Genomic DNA, 23,838 nt, shown 5'->3' with positions numbered 1-23,838 from the left:
TTCAAGTATAGATAAATTAAAATTTTATAACTACCACATGTCATATTTCAACATTGTCTAGGTTATAAAATTAAGCTCTTACACTTAGATGATATTTTGTAGATGAAAATTTTCTACACAATCAACTAACTAAGCATTGTGAATGACAAGTATTGAGTAAGGCTTTATATGAATTGGACGAGGGTTTCAACTTTCAAGTGACTAGAATCTTTTGTGCAACAAATGTCCCTTTAGACAAGTGTTGTTAGATTATGTGAAACCCTAAATTCATTAGAGCGGTCTCGTGAACTTGTTCATGTGTGTCTCTATGGCATGTCCATGAGATGGTCAGTTGGGAAACTATTGACTTTGGGGACCCAATCTAGAGCGATATTAGACTTTGGTCTAGTCCAGAATAATTGCCACCCAAGCCTTTAGCTGCCAAAGCCAAATAATGGCTTGATACAATCCTTTTGTAGTCTCGCATAGGTGATTTCACGTGTTGTTTAGATTAGGCTGCCCCATCTTTTCTAGCTAAAGGCTTGATATAATCCTTTTTGTAGTCTCGCATAGGTGATTTCACGTGTTGTTTGGATTAGGTGGCCCCATCTTTGTTAGTTTGTGTAATCATTATGTTTCGGTGACCCATCCTAGTGAGACCTCATTTGTTCTTCTTTGAGTCTGGTGGCATAATGAGAAGGGTCGAAGGGAGAAAGTCCGATAGTGTGTTGGCAGGGACACTCTACAAATGTGACACACCTTGATAATTTTGAGAGCTTGAGTTTCGAATTTGTCAAGATTTGTCACGAGGGGCACTCTCACAACTTGTCAAATTTGTAATGTTTCTTTGATTCGACGTGACATTTCAGTTTTCTTTATTGACACATGTCCCCCTAGTCATGCACTTATATTTCCTGAAATGAGGTAAGCATTAATTGCTCATTATTTCCCAAGGAAACATTTTGTGTAATTGATATTCTCGCAAGTGCACGGTTCTATTGTGGTAATAAAAAGTATCGATCCCGTAAAGATTTGTAAAGAAAAAGAAATATTAAATGAAGCTAATATTCTTGAAGTTGTTAGTTTTTCTCTTAATAAACTTAACTAAATACCCCTCTTTTTGAACAAATTATTTTTTCATTTTGATGTTTTGTTGTCATTTGAACAATTTGGATTATTTTAAGTATGATTTTTTTATTTTAATTATTTATTTTAACAATATAATTTTATTTACATAATAATATTAAAAATATATATATTATACAGACGTACCCGCACGTTATCCTTACCTAGACAACGTAGATTTATGGACACAAAATTTTTTTTACATCCAGACAAGATTTTCTTTACTAAATATCGATACTTGAAAAGGGTATCGATAACGTACCCGTACAGAGCAACCTAGTATAACCAAGAAATGATTAATAAGTTCCTCTTTTAGTAAAAAAAAGGGTTTCCTTTTTAAACGAATTGCTTAAAAAATCCGAATTCAATTTTTAATATAAATAATTTTTTATCCGTCAAAAAATATAAATAATTTTTTATCATAATTAAAATAAATAAAATGATAACAGCCTATCTAAAACGGAAAAAACCTTATCTCTGCTAGTTTTTGCATCTCTTTCTGCATTCAGTTATCTATTCATTTCATGTCATCAACAACCGCTCAACATCCACGCTGACTCACCCATCATCAATGGCTGCTTCACCTTCTTCAGCTCTCAATTCCCTCTCTTCTCTCTCTTTCCGTTCTTCATCTTCCTCTTCTTGTTTCTCTCTTCTCCCCACTACCAACAAACTCACTTTCCCACTCCTCACTAAAACAACCCCACTCTCCCATTCCTTCACCGCCAAATCCACCTTCTTCGAAGAACAACAACAACAAGAAGAAGACCTTCCATTCGACCCACCCGAAATCCCTGAAGACTTCGTCGAACCACCTTCCATCTTCGACGAACCAGAAGAAGACGAAGACAAAATCACCGCCGCTTACGAAGAACTTTACGGCCCAGCCTACAGTGGAGTTAGTGTATTGGGAAATGACGTAAACGTGATGCAGTCAAAGGTGGGTAAGGATACGGGAATTGGGGGTACGAAGAAGAAACAGAGAGGTAAGATAAAAGATGGGTTTGAAGAAAGAGTTATTCAAGTTAGAAGGGTTACTAAGGTTGTTAAAGGTGGGAAACAAATGAGGTTTAGAGCTGTTGTTGTTATTGGTGATAAGAATGGTCAAGTTGGTGTTGGTGTTGGTAAATCTAAGGAAGTTATTTCTGCTGTTCAGAAATCTGCTATTGATGCTAGAAGGAATATTGTTACTGTTCCTATGACTAAGTACTTGACTTTTCCTCATAGGTACTATAACTTTGCTACATTAATCTCACTTTTTCTTTTATATGTTTTCAATCTCACTTTACTTTATAGAATTATAATGTCATTTGATCCCCGTGCCGTGAGTGATAATAACTCAGCTGGTAGGGACATTGTACTAGTATGTAGAGGGTTCTGAGTTCGAATTCGGGATTACTCACTTATTCACCTTAAAAGGGTGAAATTCTAGCCACCTTGACAAAAAAAAGAAATTATCATTTAGATAGGAAACTTATTGACCAACATTAGGTTGATCTGATTAGAATTGGGCTTAGATGTAATAATGTTTTGAATTTTAACCTTATTGATGAACAAAATGGGTGGTTGGTTTGATTCTTTTGTAGAGATTAGTCATCAGTAAAGTCGGTGAGTACTTTGTACAAATGGCATGATACTTGCTTGAGCCTTACATTTGCTTGTTTTTGTTTATATCAAGTTTTCATTTTCCTTTTTTGGGTTCTTGACATTGTTCCCTGACGCTTGGTGTGTGACCTCTTGAATTGTAGTTGTACATAATTCACCTTGTATTGGTGCTTCATTTTTTAGGAATTATTGGGTGCCTCGTTTCAAATTTAGGAATTTTTTTCACAATATGATTCATTCTTGAGGCTTGATTCTAAATTATCATGATTGCTTTGTGTACTTCAACATTGTGGTACCCCAAACTCAGCTAATTTTTCTTGAACATGATGGAAGCCAAACCTGTATGATTAGGTTATGTGTCTCATTGTGTTGTCAAATTGCCAGCATGCTGTTATGGCATGGTGATTCTGTGCTAGGTACCATATGCAGCATCACCTATTATATCAGCCATGTCTCCGCTATAGGCCACAGCACGTTATTTATATGGTGGATTTTTGGATGGCTACATATAAATAGGTGTTGTGGCCTATATTGCAGAAACTGCTGTATGGTTGAATTTGAATCACTATGCTGAAATTATATGTTTGACATGTCACTGGCTGTCAACTTCATTCTAAAAAATGCAAAATGAATATGAAATAGGTTGAACTCTGGATATGTAATTGCTACTAGCATCGTAAGATTTTACTGGCCTTCACTTGAGCACTTGGTGGAATGAAGGCCCATCTCTCCCCCAGGGAAACTGGAACAGAATATTAAGCATCTGTTTGAGGTTGTCACTGGAGCATGCGAGTTTGGTGCCCATTCGTGAAAGTTCATCATATCCGAAAGAGCTCTTACTGTTGATTTTCTAAGTAACTTAATACTATGATCACCTATGTAAACTATATTAAGCTGTAGCCTGTTAGATTTCGTTAACTCATAGGAATTGAACAGCCGATTTTATTCCCGGTGAGAGATGGAAGTCTTATTTCAGAGGAGAAGCATATCAATTACTTTGATTGAATCCGTCTTGTTCTAAGATGCTAGTATGTTGGTTAGATATGAATTTTGAGTTGCAAAATTATCAATTGCGCTTATGTTAGATGGCGGCTACTTGTTTTATGTGTGTATAATGTTTTTCCAGAGCTGACGGAGATTTTGGAGCAGCAAAGGTGATGCTTAGACCTGCTTCTCCCGGTACCGGAGTTATTGCAGGTGGGGCTGTGAGAATTGTTCTTGAATTGGCAGGTGTTGAAAATGCTTTGGGGAAACAAATAGGAAGTGACAATGCACTCAACAATGCCAGAGCAACTGTTGTTGCAGTGCTGAAAATGAAGCAGTTCAGTGAGGTCGCCGAAGAGCGTGGGTTGCCTATGGAAGAGTTATGGAAGTAAATGAAATTTGTGAAGCCAATGTAATTTTCAAATCATTGTGATGTAGAACTGGTGTTAGTACCTCAGACATTGTTCCAACTTTTGTTGAATGTTTCCTGGAAGTAAACACTTCAAAATTCTATATTCTTCATTTGCTTGTTTCATCTGTATTTATGATTCTCCAGTTTATGATTTTGCTTTGACAAAACTTAGAACATGTTCCCTGTTTTTGTACTTTTAAATTCTCAAAATGAATAATGATACATGGACATGTTTGATCTGCTTTTATAGCCTTTGTGCCTTCTAAACAAATCATATGTAAAAAATATGAAAAAGCTTTATGTGCCCTTAACAAACATGAGTACAAATTCAAATATTTCTTTTGATTACATGTCTACTGTATATGGTGGTATCAGTCTACAGAAAAAAAAAAAATTCACTATATGAGTAGCTACAAGAAAAAAATTGCATTTACATAATGATTTTGTAACAAATCCTAAAAACTAAAGCAGGGAAGAAAATTTACACAAAGAAACAGACATTAACTGGAACTTCATTTCCATATTTTCACAGTACAGTCACTGCTACATGATGCAATGAATTCATTTTGTGTACAAGCTGCTAGTCCAGTAATTGTTCCATTAGTATGTGCAGGAATAAGATATACTTGCCCTGTCTCAGGAATCCACAATTCCATGTTCTGCAATTTATGCAATAATTTCATTATTTGTTAGTTGTTACATATAACAATCAAAGACAACAAATGCAAGCTGAAATCAAAGGAACAGATATCAAAGCAGGAGATTTTCAATCCATAAATCAGCATAGCAGTACAGTGTAATTACCTGATATCCACCAATAAGTAGTACATTAGGGTATCTAGGATGGAATATGATGGATCGAAACCTCTTCCCATTTGATTGATACTCGTATAGGTATTGTCCGGCCGACGCAATCGACCATACACGTGCACAATCTTCAGTAACAGAAGCAATCGTTTGCCCCTTTGCGTCCCAACATATGGAACATATTTCTTTGTTGTGTCCCTTATAGAGATTAATATTCAGTCAGTGATGCATGCTATGATACACAAACTCACATTTCAATCAATTTATGTGTGAACCTCACTTGAAAACGGTTTTGAACTTTCCAAGTCTGAATATCAAGTATGGTGATAACATTTCTATTAGCAACTGCTAAAAACTTCCCATAAACAGGCTGAAATCTTATTTGCTGTCCACCTGCCTGAAACTCATTCATTATTAAGTCATTATTAGTGAACTTATTCATGAAGCAGTTTAGAATAAGCTAATTAATCAATCAATCTCCATATGAATGATAATTACTCACCATAAAGTTTTTCATCCTAACACAGTTAATGAGATCCCATACTTCAATAACATCAAAGCTATCAGATGAGCAAAGAAGTGTTTCAATTGGATGAAAATCCAATGACTTAACCACACCATTATGTCCAGCGAGATCAAACAACACTGTTCCAGGCTATATCATCATGAATATAATGAATGCTCATGTTACAATAAGAAGGTAAAATATGAGTTTAATGGATATACATCGTCATCAGTGTAAAATAGTTTTACACCGACATCCAATAAGAAACTGCCATTCTTCCATGTCATATAAGTAGTTTCAAAATAACCATACAAGAGTGTGGTGATGTGGCAAATTGATAGATTTTCATTGGATGTCTGTGTAAAACTGTTTTACACTGACAGTGTATATATGGAATGAAAAGAAAGATGCTCACTATGTTTGAATCCCATAATTTTACTATTTTATCAGATGAACAAGTTGCAAATATATTTGTATCTGGTTGAAATCTAACTTCTGATATGGGAGCTAAATGTGACTGTGTTGTATTAACATAATCAAGGGCATCCAGGTAGCAAATTAAAGCCTGCATGTGATTAATTATAAACCATAATAAGCATTAATACAGATATCTTGCAAAAAACCACAAGTAATAGAATTTGAAACTTCACCTTCCTCCCAAATCCACCACTTGCCAAAACCTTTCCATCTGACGAAAAATCGCAGGACGAAAGCAAGTCGACACTTGGAAAATCTTGTATTAGAAATTAAAATAAACATAATTAGTTCCATCAACATGATTTTTAACATTAAGTAATGTCCTCTCAAATACAATAGGTAGAGAATAGAATTTTACTTGCAAGGAACTTAATAGAATATCTTTCTTGATATATTTGATGGGTAGTGTCCCTACTAGTACCAACATTTAGGGCCTGAATTTTGATTATATAAATAAATAAATCATAAACGACACTACGATGAATCAAAATCAAGAACCATTAATGAATATCAGTAACCATTTTGTTTAGGCATAATCACCTGATTAGAGGGTGGTGGCTTTTTCTGTAGCATAGGATTATACATGTCATCATGAAGTAAAAGCCAAAATTCATGCAAGAATCCATGTGGATATTCATAAAATTCTGAAAACACAGTTATAATAATCAACCACAGAATTGAAACAAAACAAGATTATAACAATGAATAAAGAAATATACCAATGGGAGGTTTTGTAGTAACTTGTGCTTCTCTTCTGAACGTTTCAGCCGCGTTGAACAATCCTCGTTTCTTTAGGTAATCATACAGATACATTTGAAAACTATACCGAAATTAAAACACAGTTCAATAAACAAAATCAAAGAGAAATGATCAAATGAAAGAATATCATCATGTATCTAGCATTGTACTCACATTTCTTCATTGGAAGGGTTCATGGTATCAAGAAATTGGTTGCAATTAAGAGAATGAATCAGAAAAAGAAAGAAAGAAAGAAATTGGTTATATGTGAATTCTTGCAATTAAGAGAATGCATGCAGTTTCATGCAAAAGAAGAAGAAAATGTGTTTTTTGGTTGTTATTTATTGTTTTTGATGGACGAAGTTTATGGTGTGTTTGTTGTGATTATTGACTAACTGACTACACTCTTCAAGTCTCATTTCATATCATCCTGCCACATACATGTACCAAGCAACTAATTTTCTCAACGTGTCTCAATTTTCTCTTTTTCAAAATTTTTAATCCAAATTAATTATTACCAGTATAATTTAATATATTTAATATATCAAATTTAAACTTTTTTTTTTTTTGTAATAAAAAAGTTTAGGTGGGTTGGACTCCGATAGCGGACCAGGTTGGCAAGCCTCGAGGTCTTGACATTGGTTGTGTAAGTTGAACCGACGTTCTTGTTGGATATGAGTCGACTTCGGCTGACCTATATTGGTAAATTTAAATGTAAACTAATTATTATCATTTAATAATTGTAACATTTTATTAATGTGTTTTTGTCTTTATAATTTTTACTTTAGTTTTTTCTCTTAGAAGTGATTATGAATAAGCAAAAAAATCTAATGGATGTGGCTCAGTTGATTGTGCAAGCTGAGGTTATGTAAAATTGTTCATTCTTATAGGTAAAACTACAGAAAGTGAAAAAAGCAATTCAGTTTCATTGAAAGTTGTCTAAAATTATATCAATTTCTTCAAAAAGTTGTTCAACTTGGACCAATCTTATAAAACTTTGTTTCCTTTTTTAGAAGGATCTTAACCTACTAAAAGTTCACTGAAAGTATGATCAAACATAACATTACTTCATCAAAATACTGAAATTCTCCTATAATATAGAAAAGCACAATGAGAAGCCCTTAACAGAACATTAACTAGAGCTATAACTTCATTTCCATATCTTCACCACAGAATCATTGCTACATGATGCAATGAATTCACTTTGCGTCGTAGTAGCTGCTAGTCCAGTAATTGATAGCTCAGAGGCATGCAAACTATATCTTTGCCCCCCGTTCTCAAGAATCCGCAATTCCAAGCACTGCAATAAATGTACACAGATTATTTACTTTCTATTTATGCAACAACTCTGCAATAAATGACCGAGTCTAAGTTTAACCTCTCTTAACAGTTACTTAAATGGAGATATAGAAGGGACACACCGATCATAATGGAAGCGGAGGGAAGAGTTACCTGATAACCACCAATAACTAAGACGCTATGGTATCGAGGATGGAATATGACAGACCGAAACCTCCTCCCATCTGACGGATACTCATGTATGCATTGTCCACCATAAAAAACCGACCAGACACGTACATCATCTTCGCTTGTAGAGGCAATCATTTCTCCAGTGATATCCCAACATATCGATTTAATGTTTTTGACGTGTCCCTAATAGAGAATGAGATTCAGACTCATGGTGCAGTAATACTAATGTCATGATACGATACACAACTTATATATGATATGTAAAGCTCACCTGAAGATTGCTAAAAACACGTGATGCCCGCCAATCGATTATGGTGATAACATTTTTCTTAACAACTGCCAAAAACTTCCCGGATCCTGGCTGAAATCTCACTAGGCTTCCACCAGCCTAAAATTCATTTGTATACAAGTCATTTTACTCATGTGAAATGTGAGCAGTTATTCAATTTTGATTACTAAAAGACGAGTGTAAGACTCACCTTTATGCTGTTCATCAAGACTTGCCGATTGAGATCCCATGCTATAAGTTCACCACGGGTCAAAAAGCAAATAATTTCTCCTGATGGGCTGAAGTCCATTGTTGTTACCTTATTATCTCCAACAAAACTGAACAACGCTTTCTCGGGCTATACATAATTCATCAAAACTTAATGAATTAATCCTCAAGTTACAAAGGAATGACTAATGCAGAAGAGGGATGTGAAGAGAAAGAGACTCACAGTGTTTGCATCCCATAATTTTACTGTTTTATCAGTAGAAGATGTTGCAAATATAGTTGATCCTGGTTGAAATCTAACTTCTAAGATGGCAAATAGATGTGACTCTAATGTAGTAGCAGCATTACCAGTTTTCATGTTGCAAATGAAAGGCTATATAAACCATAATATAAAAATAAGTACAATGCGCACACACGTTATTCAAATTGGAAAATTTATCGCATTGATTATTCACCTTATTCCCAAGTCCTCCGCTTGCTACAAAGTTTCCACTTGATGAAAAATCGCAGGACGAAAGTGTCTGACCGCTTCGAAAACCTTGTGTTACATATTAAAACAAACATTGAATCAACGAAGTTTCCTTAATTATCAAATCAACTAAGTCACCAGCTGCAATATGTAATTCACGAGATCCTAACAAATATGTACATTATATGAAATGACAGAAGAATTGTGATGCCAAAGATGTAGAGAATAGAAATTTACTCCAAAGGTGTCGCAAAGAATATCCATCCTGAATTATTTGAGGGATGTTTTCCATTACAGCACCAACAATTGGGTCTGATGTAGAGAATAGAAATTTCCTTGGAAGGTATCGAAAAGGATGACTGATGTAGGACTTGGTTGCACTAAAATCCAGAAGTCGTGCAAGATTTCATCCGGTGCATAATCGAACTCTGATATCACAGTTAAATAAAATGTGAAAAACAATCAGTCACAGAAATGAATAAAGAAAGAAAATATAATAATAAGATAATGAAAAGAATATGCAGAAGCATATGAACCCTTCACAATCACACACAAGCTTAATTATCCATATTATAATACAAGGGGCATCAACCTGAAAACCCTGAAAGAAAGACACACGAATAGTAGTGCTAGTTCTAAATATAAAGATTTTAGCGGTCTCTGCAACGACGTTTCTTGAGTTTCAAGAAACGATTCATTTCTCAAAAGCATGCATACATACCAGGAATTTGTCCAGGAATTTGAGCTTGATTTCTGAAAATTTCAGCAGTGTCTGAAAATCCTCTCTTCTTGAGGTAATTATAAAGAAAGATTCGAAAACTACACACAATAAACATGAATAAGAAGAAGCATGAGTTTAAGAAAGAAAATAAAAGAAACATGAAAGAAGAAGCAGCATTGTACTCACAGATAATTGAAATTGAACTTAGATGAACAAGATTAATGGATGATGATGATGATGAAAGTGTGAAGTGTGAACTAATTAATGTAGAATTTATAGTGAGCATGCAGATTAGAAAATCTTTTGATGGACTAGTTGTGTGTTATGTTATGTTATGGGTTTATATGGACCGGACTGATAAATCAAACTGTTGACCCATGAACCGGGTATATGTGCAGACCATTTTAATTCTTACGAGTTCCTATTTCAGTTTGAGTATGCACTATGCTCATTTAGTTCTTTGTATCATAATTCTTACATTTTTTTTTTCGATTTTCACCGCCAAATATCCGGTCCACTGGACCGCCTAATCTGGTTCGGGGGTCAGTTGTGGCATAAATTAATATAAAATATGACATACATTGAATTTTACATATAAGAATCAGAGTCCAACTAAACTAAGATACCAGAGCATTCACCATAAAAAAATTGTGTTTATGTTATAACTTGATGGTTGAGGTGTACCATGGAAATATTGCTCTCGAGTCTATCAAATCAAAGTTGTGCCAAAGTTGCAGAACCTATTTTATTTTTGTTAACACTAATGGTTATTGTTGGAAACAGAGGATGGAGCTATGATGGTATCACCATCTCTTTTATTATGTTCCATCTTTTTCTCATAAGTTGCTATATGTGAGTTGAGTTACAAAAGACTGCAATTGTGTTGATTTATTTATCTTTCTCTTTTCTTCGGGGATATTCTCACCTAGGAGATCATCGGGTGCGACATTTTCAATATAGTTAACACCACATGCACCACGCGCAAAACATCAAAGTGGAACAAATATTGCTTTGGCATTGTAGTATAGACCATCTTTCGCTTACCTACTTGAAACATGTGTTTCCTAAATCATTTTAAGATCATCATTGGTGTACTTCAAATGTGAGGTTTGTATCTTAGCCTGAGAATTGTCAAGTTTAGTCAAGTTTTCTATAAATTAAAAAAAAAAAAAAGTTTAACTACACATTTCATCCCTTACGTTTATTTTAGGTTTTAATTTGGTCCCTCACGTTTCAACATATGTCTAATCCAACTTTCTGACATACAGGAGTTCCACAATTATAATCTGCATTATGATCTATATTGATAGCACATATTGCTACAGTTTAATCTATCTGGCAAGTACAGATTATACATGTAGGTTACTCCACGAGTCAAAAAAACAAAAAAATTATTGTAAGCAATAGGATAACTTTCTCTCGCCCCCTTACATGCATAATTATACTTAAAAATCTTGCCTAATTTTGTTTTTACACATGCACACACGATCATCTCAGCGTGTGAAAAAAGCGCGCGCGTGTGAAAAAGCAAGGATAAGACACCACAAGTCTTATAACAAAAAAATAAAATCATTATAAAAAATATATATATACCGCTTACAGCAGCACAATGCACTCAGAAGCCACATCAAATAGAGAAGAGAACAATATGTACGATTGAAAGAAAAGAAAAGAAGAGCTATTCGCTCTTTCTGTTTGTCTCTACAGAATCCTTAAGTTCCAATTCCAAGCCCATCTCCGGCATTTGATGTTAGATACAGAGTACAGACTAAACAAGTTTTGAAAGACACATATGTATACACAAAGATTATCTAACAAATCCTCAAATCTGAAGCAAGGGAGGATTTACAACTGATATTTACTAGAATTTCATTTCCATATGTTCACAACAGATTTATGAGTAGTTGCAATGGATTCATTTTCTGTACAAGCTGCAAGTCCAGGGACTGATTTACCACTTCTTGAGCTAAAGGCACTAATACAACGTATTTGCCCATTCTCAAGAATCAACAATTCCATCCACTGCAATAAATTGTATACAGATTATTTACTTGCCACTTATGCAATAACTTTGTATTTGTTACATAACAATCAAAGATAATAACTTAAAGTTCAAATACATAAACATCAAAGTTTTTATATTTTCAGACTAACAGTTGGAAGAATCATAAGAGCACATTCTACTGGTAGTCGTAACATTTTCCGCGCCAGATAAGTAATCAATAGCTACGGATCTGTGTATTACCCCTATCCTCAATTATCTTGCACATAATACTAGTGTAGATTCTATTGTTATAGATTGTATGAATCTTTGTATAAATTCCTAGGCTTTTGCATAACAAATAAAGATAAAAAAAAATCTATTCTAACAGAGGCCGTATAAGAAAACAAGACTTCAATCCACAAATCAGCATAGCTGCATTAATAGGGTTACACCAATCTGTGTACTAAACTTCCGAACTCGAAAGAGAAACCAGACTGTTGGTTTTAAAAACAGTTTGTTAACCAAACTGTGTAATTAAAACAGTTCGGTTTGGGGTGCAACACAAGAAGTTCTGTTCGGTTCAAGCAAACTGTTTTTGGTTTCGGTTTAATTATGTTTGGTTTTCTTTCTTGAACCATACTATGAACAGAAGAAGGAAACTATACTTCATTACTCATACTAAAGATGTAATCAAACCTTTCCATATTATTTTTATTATTTCAAATATGATTGAGTCTACGTGTAACCTCTATAAGTTACTTAAAAGGAGATATAGAAGAGACACCACGATCATAATGCAAGCAGAGGTAAGAGTTTACCTGAAAACCACCAACAACTAAGACGTTACGGTGTCGAGGATGGAATACAACGGACGCAAACATATTCCCTTTTGATGGATACTCATATGTGCATTGTCCGTCCAAAGAAAGTGACCAGACACGTACATCATCATCACTGACGGAGGCGATCGTTTTCCCACCGGCACTCCAACATAAGGAACAAATATTTTTGGTGTGTCCCTAATAGAGAATGAGATTCAGACTCATGTTGTAGACTTGTAGTAAATAGTAATACTTATATGTCATGTGTGAACCTCACCTGAAGACGGTACTTAACACCCATAGACTTAGAATCAAGTATGGTGATAACATTTCGTTTAGCAACTGCCAAAAGTGTCCCAGATCCAGGCTGAAATCTCACTATGCTTCCACCTTCCTGAAATTAATTTTTATATAAGTCATTGTATTCATGTGACCTGGTGAGTAGTTTTTCAGTTTTGAATACTAAAAGATGAGTGTAAGACTCACCATATAGCTGGCAATCTTGCACTTACGATTGAGATCCCATACTTTAATTTCATCATAGTTATCGGAAGAGCAGAGAGTTTCTTTGAATGGGTTGAAGTCCAGTGATCTTACTGACGCATTATGTCCAACAAAACTGAACAACAATCTTGCAGTCTATAAGTATCAGTAAACATAAAAAATAAAAATAAAAATCACAACGAATCAATCCACAAGTTACAAAGGAAGGACTAATGCAGAAGAGTGAGTAGAAGGGGATAAGAATATAAAGAGACTCACTCTATTTGCATCCCAAACTTTTACTGTTTTATCAGCAGAAGATGTTGCGAACATATTTGATCCTGGTTTAAATCTAACATCTAAGATGGAAAGTGAATGTGCCTCTGACGTAGTAACAGACTGACGAGTTTCGATGTAGCAAATGAAAGGCTATATAAACCAATATATGAGGATAAATACATTACGCAGTCATGTAGAGGAGGTGAAAGTAAACAGATGGAATTGGAAAATTTATCGCATTGATTGTTCACCTTCATCCCAGGCCCGCCACTTGCTACAATCTTTCCATCTGATGAAAAATCGCAAGACAAAAAAAGCCTCTGATTGCTTTCAAAACCTTGTGATGGAAATTAAAAGAAACACTTAATCAATTAATTTTCCTTAATTGTCATCTCAATTTTATAACTGAATTTAACAGTCACAATATCTAATTCACGAACTATCACACTTAATGCCTGTGGGAATGTACTGCAAATCTAGGAATGCTGACACATATGACGGGTATCTGGAAGACCGGAACAAAGTCTATTATCTATTTATGTTTCTAAAAGATACACTCTACATGCAATTGAGCCCTTTTCAAACCAACCGAGACGAATGGGCATTGAAGTATATTTGACCGAAACAAGTATATTAAGTATATGAATTAACAGAATTGTGAAGCCAAGATGTAGACAATAGAAATTTACAAGCATATGGAATATATGAATTAACAGAATTGTGAAGCCAAGATGTAAAGAATAGAAATTTACGTGAAAGGTGTTGGATAGAATACCCTTCCCGAATTATTTGAGGGGTAGTGTCAATTATAGCAGCAACATTTGGGGCCTGAAAATTGAGTAAATGTATGACTGAGTTATAGTATGAAACCAATAACCATTCATTAACATGAAACATTTCATAACCTGATTCTGACTGGAGGATCCTCTATGGCTCCAAACATCGTACAAGATTCCACGTGGGTAATGATCAAATTCTGCAAACACAATTAAATAAAAAGAAAAATCACAGAAATGAATCAAAGAAGAAAGAAAAGAATATGTAGAATATCGGATTCCGAATATGTATCTGTTGTTATCAGCATTACTGCATAATCATCAATCACAGAAGCTTAATTATCCATACTAGTAGCTCTAATTCAAAATTATGGAATGCAATGTAAAGGTTTTCAGATACATTATTTGTCCTCATTATGTTGCAATATCATACATACCAGGGGGAATTACTCTCATAATTCGAGCTTCATTTTGGAAACACTCAGCAGTGTTTAAGAATCCAGACTTGTTGAGGTAATCAGATATGAAGTTATCAAAACTACACAGAACAGAGAATAAATAAGCATAATAAGAAAGAAAAATAAAAGAAAGCATTGCATTGTACAATACTAACAGTTGTCTATTAGGTTTTTTGGGGTCCATGGGAAAGGAAGTTGCAGTTAGATGAAGAAAGATTAATGGAATTGGTTTTTGAAAGAGAATGAATGAATGAAAGATAGTGAAGTAATAAACTAGAGAAGAATTATTAATAGGAAGCAACTAACTAACTAACTAACTAACTTAGCATGCAGTGTGAAAACGGTTGAACCAACCATGAACCGGAACTCTTTCCGGTCCAATCATGAACCGGCTAAAAACTTGTCACGGCTCTGAAAAGACTCAATCGATCGACTAGGTCCTCTCGCCGTCAGCATGCAGCTTCCACGGCTTACCGCCGTCCGGTAGCATCCACTGCGAACAGAAGCACGACTCAGCCGTGGATGGCGGCTTACCGCCGTCCGGTGACACTCTCTCACGGCCCATCATTTTCCTACATTAAGCAGATGGCGGGTAACCGCTTTTTCCCCTTTTTGTGACATTCGCGTGGTAGATAAGATTATTTCTTCAATTCTGCTCGAATTTAAACCACAAAATCAAAATATGGCTAAATTAGATATTTTGTCATTTAACTTTTTTTTTCCGGTAAAAAATAATTGATAATCTAGTTTAGAGCACATAAACTTATAGCGAATAACTTATAACTAGTTTTTAACTTATATCCCCTCACCTCCCCTCCCCTTATAAGTTAAAAACTAGTTTATTTTTCAAACATCATTTCAAGTAGGTATAGATTATCATTTTTCTTCCAACTTTACCCCTGCCATCTTACTTAAAAAAAACATTAAATATTAATTAACTAGTTTTTAATGTTTGGTTCGGGGGTTTTGGAGGGGAGGGGAGGGGAGGTGAGGGGATATTTTAAATTAATTGTGTTTGGTTCAATTTTTAGGAGGGGAGGGGAGGTGAGAGGAGGTGAGCAAAATACCTCAAAATCCCAATTTTTGCTTCCCCCCAAATTGGGGGGATTTGGAGGGGAGGGGAGGGAAGGAGAAAGATATCATTACCATTTTAATTATTTTGACATAATTGTCCTCATAATTATTTTAAAATGCCAAAATTATCCATTTTTTAGTTCTAATTTTTTTTTTCAAACTTTTTTTTATTGTTACGCATGTCTTTTTATATTCATAAACTGTTGTGCTAATTTTTTTTGTATTACACTGTTATCTTGTAAAGTTCATATAATTTTTTGAATCAACGTTGTTATTTTTTTTTTATAGAAAATCAACGCTGTTACTTACTTTTTACCTGCATCATATTAGTTAGTATTTATATGCACTATTATATTTTTAAAAATATCATTAAGTTTGTTACGTTATAACTTATAATATACAAGAGTTTTTTTTTTTTTTTACAATATTAGTATTAATACAAGATCTTTATACTTATAAATAAATATTATTTTTTTTTGTACAATATTAGTATCAGTACAAGGTTTTTTTTGTTAATAATTATCAAAAAATTCTTTTAAATATATTTATAGGTAATTTAAACTTATAAATATTATTTTTGGGTTAGATGAATCATAAAAATTGAGAAAATATTGTGGATATATAGGTTAATTCGCACCAAGTAGCTATAAAATTGTCAGACTACATGAAAATTATAAGGATAAAAAAGTAAATTAGTTTTAAAATCTCTCCCCTCCCCCTCTTGAACCAAACACATATCTAATTAAAATCCCTCACCTCCCCTCCCCTTCCTTCTTTTGAACCAAACATATGTGTAAGTACAAATTTCACCTCCCCTCCCCTCACCTCCCTTCCCCTTCATTAAAATACCTCCCCTCCCCTCCCCCTATGTTGAACCAAACAGACCCTGAATAAGGTAGCTGATTAAATTTGTAGTGTTTGATAAAATTGACGGTTGAACTATGTATGAAATGACATAAAAAAATGTGTTTAATTAATATTTAATGTTTTTTTTAAGTAAGATGGCAGGGGTAAAGTTGGAAGAAAAATGATAATCTATACCTACTTGAAATGATGTTTGAAAAATAAACTATAAGTTCTTTTTGAAAAATTGTTACCAAATAGGTCTTATTTAGTCAAATGAACTTATAAACCGTAAACTGTAAGTTAGCTTATGTGTCTTCCCAAACAGAGTCTCAGATCATTTAACTTTTTTTGACAATAACAAATAGAAATGGCAACGGGCGCCCATGGGTGCGGGTTTGACACTTACCAAACTCACACCCGAAATCATCACCCAAACCCAAAGGTTGTTCGGGTGGCAAAACAACACCCACGCCCACACCCATTGAGTTCAAGTTTTTTCCACCCAAACCCAAACCCGCATCACATTTGAAAATAATTTACAAATTTAAGAAATTAAATTCCAACATAGACTTTGAATTAAATTACAATTAAAATTAAGGTCTTCCAAAAAAATTCAAACATAGACTTTCAAGAAATTACAACATAGACTTTCAAGAAATTAAATTACAACTAAAATTAAGGTCTTCCAAGGAAATTGAGGGAGACTATGGGGGGTAATTAGGTAATTATAAAATATTTCGGGTGTGTGTATGGGTTTCGGGTGTGAGTTTGACTGATACCAAACCCACACCCATATTATCGGGTGTCACCCGAACCCAAACTCAGTCAAATCGGATTTCGTCCGTTGACTTGGGTTTGGGTTCGGGTGAGTCTCTCGGATTTGAGTTTTTTTGCCATCCCTAATAACAAAATGATATTCATTCATTCAAATTGATAGATTACATCAAATACAACCACATAATCAACATCGCTAAAAACATAAAGGATGAATATGTGAACAAAACTCATAGCATCTGAGTTAATAGCATACAATGACAAAATGCCTACAACAAATAATATGACAAAGTTAAAGTTACCAAAGTATCCATGCATCCGGATCTGCAGCGTTGAAGCCCAAATCATTGGTTGAATCTGTAATTGACCGAAGCCGATATTTTTGTACAGTATATGTTAAAAACTAAAATGCACGAGTTTCAAAATTCTTTTACGATATTTACTTATTTAATTCCTTAATTAATATCACGGGAGCTAGCATTTATTAATTTTATAGTTTAGGTTAGTAAAAAAAAATTATAGTTTAGGACAGAAATCATCACTTCATGTCAGCACAGAAATTTACTGTAAGCAATAAGGTAGGCTTTCTCTCGCCACCCTTTACATGCATAACATACCTAGGAATCTAGATTTTGTTTTGACACGGTCAGTCATATATGTTTGTGTGTGAAAAAGAGACCACAAGTCTTATAAATCAGTCTTAAAATGTAAAAGAGAAAAGAAAATCTATACCACATGAAGCAGCACAAGGCATTTATTGAAAGAAAATATGTACAATTGAAAGAACGAAAAACAAATTATGCACCACAGAATGAACTGGCACTGATAATTTATACCAATAACAATTAAGACGTTGTAGTGAGTAGGGCCTCTTTCTCATTGATCAGGTCGCCCCGCTCTATTGAAAGGTCTCCATTCCTAAGGCGGTTTTGTCAACGAACGCGTCTCGGGCTCTCTGGTATGACTCTTTGCTGCCTATAGGTTCTATAGTTGAAAGGTATGTATGGTGAGCGTAAACTGCTTGTTTTTCCTTCCCCGTGAGTATAGCATGATGAGCCCAAGTTACGACTGCTCCGGATGAAAGGAGAAGGGTAAAAGAATGAAAGGTAAGCATGTCATGTTGACGCACACAAAAGGCTATTAATATACAAGTCCACTTCGATAGCCAAGCAATAAGGGAGTTTGAAGAGACTTCGAGTTCGTATTAATTTAGTTGCTAACATACATTGAGAAGGACTCAAATTTTAAAATGGAGGAATCTTAATATCTCTATGTGAGTTATCACAATATTTAAATGTCACGCGTAATAAATATTTTGATTTCGAACAATCAAAATATGATAAATAGTTCATGATCTATTAAAATTCAATCGAATTAGTCCATTAACCACTTTCAAAATAAGAGAGAGGACCTAAATTTTTCTATTACATTTTTATTTTATAGTTTAGGAGCCAAATTAATGAGAGAATAAAAGTTTAAGGATGAAATTAAGTGGTTTATTCATTGATCATTACACTCTTCAAACATCATATGACATTATGTTGACACATAAAAAGAGAAGAAAAAAAATCTACACCACTTGCAGCAGCACAAGGCATCCATAACCATTAGGCACATCAAATAGAGGAGACTAAAAATATGTCCAAGAATTGAAAGAAATAAAAAACCAAATTATGTCTAGTAGTGCTCTATGTTGACCATTTACTCTAATTATATCAACAGATTATGAAAAACAAGATAAAAGCCATTCACTCTTTCTGTTTTGTCTCAATAGAGCTTCATTTCCATATGTTGACCACAGAATCATTGCTAGTTGTAGTTGATGCAATTAATCCATTTTGCATACAAGCTGCTAGTCCGGTAGTTGGTAAATCAGTGATACGTTTACTAATAACTTGCCCAACTTCAAAAATCAACAATTCCATGCACTGCAATAAATTTCACACAGATTATTTACTTACTATTTTTGCAATAACAGTTACTTACAAGGAGATATAGAGAATAATTTACCTGTAAACTACCAATAACTAAGACGTTATGGTATCGAGGATGGAATATGATGGACTTCAACTTCTTCCCATTTGATGGATAGTGATATAAGCATTCTCCGTCCATCATAAGCGACCAGACGCGTACTTCATCTTCACTGGCAGAGGCAATCCAATATCCACTTACATCCCAACATATCGAACAAATATCTTTGACGTGTCCCTAATAAAGAAAGTGATTCAGACAGACTCCTGTTGCAGTAACTAGTAATACTATATCATGAAGAATTTATATATGATATGTGAAGCTCACCTGAAGAATTTTCAGAAGATTAAAAGTCGGAAAACTAATTATGTTGATAACATTTTTATTAGCAACTGCCAAAAGCTTCCCATGTCCAGGCTGAAATCTCACTTGGCTTCCACCTGCCTGAAATTCATTTTTATATAAGTCATTGTATTCATGTGAACCCTTAGGCTGTGAATACTAAAAGATGAGTACTGTAAGACTCACCTTAAACTCATCAATCATGATACGTCGATTGAGATCCCATACTTTAATTACATCATCCGTATCGGACGAGCAAAGAATTCCTCCTAATGGGTGGAAGTCCAATGAGCTTACTGTCCCATTATGTCCAACAAAATCGAACACCGATCTCTCAAGCTACACAAATGTATCATGAAACATAATGAATTAATCCTCGAGTTACAAATTAAGGAAGGACTAATGCCGAATAGGGAGTTCAAGGGGATACGAAAAGAAAGAGGCTCACTGTTTTTGCATCCCATAATTTTACTGTTTTATTATCAGAAGATGTTGCAAATATAGTTGATCCTGGTTGAAATCTAACTTCGAAGATGGTAAATGAATGCGACTCTGATGTCGTTACAGAATCTTTTGTTTCCACATTGCAAATGAAAGGCTATATAAACAAACATATAAGGATAAATACTATATATGTGCAGCAGACATATCGAGGAAATTGAATTAGTTGAAAAAATTATCGCATTGATTATTCACCTTCCCGCCAAGCCCACCACATGCTACAATCAGTCCATCTGATGAAAAATCGCAGGAATAAAGCGGCTGACATGGATGGCGGCTTGGAAAACCTTGTATTAGAAATTAAATTTCATTACCAGTCGTAATATATAATTCACAAGATACACTACATGCAATAAAAATGAGTAATAATTTGAAGCATATTTTGACCTAAAAAAGATATGGAGTGTATGAATATTGAAGCCAAGATGTAGAGAATATAAATTTACTTGAGTGGCGTTGAATAGAATATCTATCCTGAATCATTTGAAGGCTAAGGTCCATCACAGGAACAACGGTTGCGGCCTGAAAAACGAGTGATGTATGACTGAGTTGCACTTTGAAACCAAGAACCATGAATTAACACAGTATACATTAATTTTAGCCATTATAACCTGACTCTGACTGGAGGATCCCGGCGTCTGTTTCCTAGACTTATACTTGTCATAGAATAAACTCCATAACCTGTACAACAAACCTTGTGGATGTAGATGTTCATCAAATTCTGCAAACACACAGTTACATCAAAATCAGTCCCAGAAAAATAACCAAGAACCATGAATTAACTTACACAGTAAACAAAATATGGAATAACTAGTTCTAAACCGCAATCTACGATTGCAATATAAGAGTTTTAGAGGTCTTTCTTTCCAATTACACTGAAACCGCGATTGCATCTGCGTTTTGTCACAATATCAAGATTCGCAGCAGTATATATATTCTATGTACATACCAGGGGGATACTCATATTGTCTAGTTATTTGAGCTTCATTTCGGAAACACTCAGCAGTGTTTGAAAATCCAGTCTTCTCGAGGCAATCATACAAAAAGTATCGAAAACTACGCAGAAGACATGATAAATACAGATAAGAGAAACAGAATGAAAGAAAGGTTGAGTGATGATGAAAGAACAATAATCAATGCACTCACAGATCTTCACTGGGAGGTATCGGGTTCATAATCATGGTGTATAAAGATTGAGTGATGATGAAAGGTTGAGAGATCAAGAAATTGGTTATATATATTCTTGCAATTAAGAGAATATTCAATCAGAAGAAGCAAATGACAGTGAGAGTGAACTAAGCTGAAACTTTATAATAGTGAGAGCAATGCTTAGGCTTCTTTTTTGTTTTGTTTTATCCAATGTAACTAACCTTAGGCCTCAGTCAATTACATTGAGAATAAACCTTCAATTTGATCCTAAACTATCCTTTTCTTCTATTTGTTCTAAATAACCAACATAATAAATAGTTCATGAACAAGAGAGGGGGTGAAAGTTTAAGGACTAAATGGATGAATTGAGAATAATTTATGGACTACTAGACCCACACCTGTGCGATGCACGGGTGTTATACGCTATTTTATATTATAATGTTAAAAAATTATTCGTATAAATTAAAGCAATAAGTATTATAAAAATTATAATAATAATAAACTCGTGTAAATATAAGACAAATATAAAAGATGTGTAATAATCGTTACCAACTATAAGAATAGTACATAGAGATGACAATGACATAATATAAGAAAGTGTGCGGTTTAATTGGATGCTTAATAGTTTTTAAATATAAAGAACATAAATAAATTAAATAATAGGAAATTACTCTTAAAGTAGAAGACATTTTTTAAAAATGAAATTTTATATACTAAGTTAAGAAAAAAAAATTGTAATATAAACTTAAAATGCATTTAATATTTTAAAAAGAATATTTTACTCAAAACTTTGTTTTTATTTCTTGATCCGAAGCACCGTTTGCATATCCTTAAATTTTTTTTATTCAAATGCATTTTTGCTAATAAATTGTAATATTCTATGCATTTTATCACGAAGTATTAATGAGATCTAATTCGCATAGTAGTACCACGCTAAAAGTCTGGTTTTGTGCAATAAATAAAACATGAGCATGTACACCAATTGTATTAGAGTCCCCACAATGAATCTTTGAAGTGAAAATTATAATCTAAATTAAATTTAAGAAGACACTCTGGTACAATCTTCAGAGTCTTCAACCAAATTAACTTTTGACAGAGTTTTCGACAATGCAAAATCGCCAAACCCATTGCTAGAAAACGTGTAAAAACATACTAATGTTAACCCAAACAAATGGACTTAAGTACAATAAAAAAGAAATAAAATATAAAATAAATTAAAAAATGAAATTAGTTTTATATTTACCAAATAGTCAGACTAATATCGCTTAAAGTCAACCAAAAAAGCATCACAATGAATTTGCATACTAAAATCATCAACAAATAGTCCGTCAATCGACCAACACCGTACCCTATACAAACAAAGATCAAACAAAAGGTTATTAGCATGGAGTATATAAAGATCAGACAAAAAGTTATGCACAAAATAATAACAAAATAAAAATTTACATAATTTATATCGAATATAATATCGTAAACTTAAGTTCATTACGTTGAGATATATCCTTTTATCTGAATTAGTTTAGATACCAACCAAATTTTCAACATTTGCTTTGTAAGAGCAATTTAAACAACATACAAATCTAGGCTAATGCTACGGTGGAGCACCTTCACAAGTGGTCCACCGTGGACAAGTGATCTACCGAATTAATTATTTTGTAAAATTCGTATTCGTTATAATGTTATTCATGACTGGTCCACCATGGACCACTTGATGAAGTGGTCATATTAAAATTTACCTACAAATCTAATTTAAGAATCAATAAGAGATTGTAAACACACAAAGAACAACAAAATTGCTCTTCAGATATTTATAGTGTGAAACATCCATGTCCAATGTGCATATGAAAAAGATAACGTATCAGTGGTATATGAAAAAGAGAATGGCCAAGGCTTGAGTGGGTTATATTGAAAAACATTGGAATATAAATGTTATAAAAATATATAAATGCAGGCATATGAAAAGTATATAGGGATGATAATTTTTATTGATAATTATGTAAGTAATATGTGGTATTGTAAAGTGATTTAATTGGACGTAAGTGGTTGGTTGACGTGGCATTGTAGAGTGATTTCATTGGTTTGAGTGGATTATGGTTTAGAAGAGTAGTAGGAGAACTATCTAGGAATTACATATATTGTAGAGTGATTTCCTTGGTTTGAGTGGATTAGGGTTTAGAAGAGTAGTAGGAGAACTATCTAGGAATTATATATATAGATTATGGTACGTTTGGTGCACAGGATAAGAGACATGATAGGATAACTGTATCATATCATGTCTTAATCCAGTGTTTGGTGACATGACAGGATATGATAAGTTAATCCTTATCCAGCAGGATAGGATAAGAAAAAAATTGTTGATTTATTCTATAAAATATATTTTAAAATAAAAAACTGAAAATTAATAAAATACAAATAATAAAATAATTTGATAGTAAATTAATAATAAAATAATTAATTTATATATATATATATATATATATATATATATATATATATATATATATATATATATATATATATATATATATATATATATATATATATGTGTGTGTGTGTGTGTAAGGGTAATTTTGTAATTTATATAATCTA

At 33.6% G+C, this 23,838-nt stretch overlaps 5 protein-coding genes across 8 annotated transcripts; 1 reads left to right on the top strand and 4 right to left on the bottom strand.

Moving 5' to 3' along the window:
• Nucleotides 1-1,541: 1,541 nt before the first annotated feature.
• On the top strand, nt 1,542-4,352 carry LOC123915788 (30S ribosomal protein S5, chloroplastic). The gene is made up of 2 exons (XM_045967028.1): nt 1,542-2,331; nt 3,836-4,352. Exons 1-2 carry the CDS (start codon nt 1,676-1,678, stop codon nt 4,083-4,085), a joined length of 906 nt encoding a protein of 301 aa, XP_045822984.1. The 5' UTR covers nt 1,542-1,675; the 3' UTR covers nt 4,086-4,352.
• Nucleotides 4,353-4,617: 265 nt separating this feature from the next.
• LOC123914687 (transcriptional corepressor LEUNIG-like) lies at nt 4,618-6,829 on the bottom strand. The gene is made up of 10 exons (XM_045965872.1): nt 6,807-6,829; nt 6,614-6,714; nt 6,435-6,538; nt 6,253-6,328; nt 6,068-6,150; nt 5,833-5,982; nt 5,415-5,567; nt 5,193-5,309; nt 4,910-5,110; nt 4,618-4,764 (listed from the first exon to the last, which is right to left on the bottom strand). The coding sequence occupies exons 1-10, from the start codon at nt 6,827-6,829 to the stop codon at nt 4,618-4,620; spliced, it is 1,155 nt and encodes a 384-aa protein (XP_045821828.1).
• A 1,935-nt stretch (nt 6,830-8,764) lies between these two features.
• Nucleotides 8,765-9,376, bottom strand: LOC123914686 (transcriptional corepressor LEUNIG_HOMOLOG-like). The gene is made up of 3 exons (XM_045965871.1): nt 9,305-9,376; nt 9,054-9,136; nt 8,765-8,971 (listed from the first exon to the last, which is right to left on the bottom strand). Exons 1-3 carry the CDS (start codon nt 9,357-9,359, stop codon nt 8,765-8,767), a joined length of 345 nt encoding a protein of 114 aa, XP_045821827.1. The 5' UTR covers nt 9,360-9,376.
• A 1,999-nt stretch (nt 9,377-11,375) lies between these two features.
• On the bottom strand, nt 11,376-15,238 carry LOC123918039 (transcriptional corepressor LEUNIG-like). 4 transcript variants are annotated; one of them, XM_045969974.1, is made up of 10 exons: nt 14,912-15,238; nt 14,569-14,669; nt 14,261-14,331; nt 14,108-14,183; nt 13,607-13,692; nt 13,356-13,505; nt 13,080-13,232; nt 12,871-12,987; nt 12,591-12,791; nt 11,376-11,810 (listed from the first exon to the last, which is right to left on the bottom strand). In XM_045969974.1, exons 1-10 carry the CDS (start codon nt 14,944-14,946, stop codon nt 11,658-11,660), a joined length of 1,143 nt encoding a protein of 380 aa, XP_045825930.1. In that variant the 5' UTR covers nt 14,947-15,238; the 3' UTR covers nt 11,376-11,657. The 4 variants fall into 4 exon arrangements, with proteins under 4 accessions (XP_045825930.1, XP_045825931.1, XP_045825929.1 ...); XM_045969975.1 differs by having other exon boundaries at nt 11,403-11,810; nt 13,607-13,644; nt 14,990-15,238; XM_045969973.1 differs by having other exon boundaries at nt 11,404-11,810; nt 14,990-15,238.
• A 3,519-nt stretch (nt 15,239-18,757) lies between these two features.
• On the bottom strand, nt 18,758-20,873 carry LOC123917895 (transcriptional corepressor LEUNIG-like). Its single transcript, XM_045969806.1, has 8 exons — nt 20,712-20,873; nt 20,547-20,622; nt 20,296-20,387; nt 20,048-20,197; nt 19,786-19,938; nt 19,585-19,701; nt 19,294-19,494; nt 18,758-19,211 (listed from the first exon to the last, which is right to left on the bottom strand). Exons 2-8 carry the CDS (start codon nt 20,599-20,601, stop codon nt 19,062-19,064), a joined length of 918 nt encoding a protein of 305 aa, XP_045825762.1. The 5' UTR covers nt 20,602-20,622; nt 20,712-20,873; the 3' UTR covers nt 18,758-19,061.
• Nucleotides 20,874-23,838: the final 2,965 nt, after the last annotated feature.

The sequence above is a fragment of the Trifolium pratense genome, linkage group LG3 (genome assembly GCF_020283565.1).
Source record: "Trifolium pratense cultivar HEN17-A07 linkage group LG3, ARS_RC_1.1, whole genome shotgun sequence".
Lineage (NCBI taxonomy): Eukaryota > Viridiplantae > Streptophyta > Magnoliopsida > Fabales > Fabaceae > Trifolium > Trifolium pratense.
This window is presented reverse-complemented; position numbering and strand designations above follow the sequence as displayed.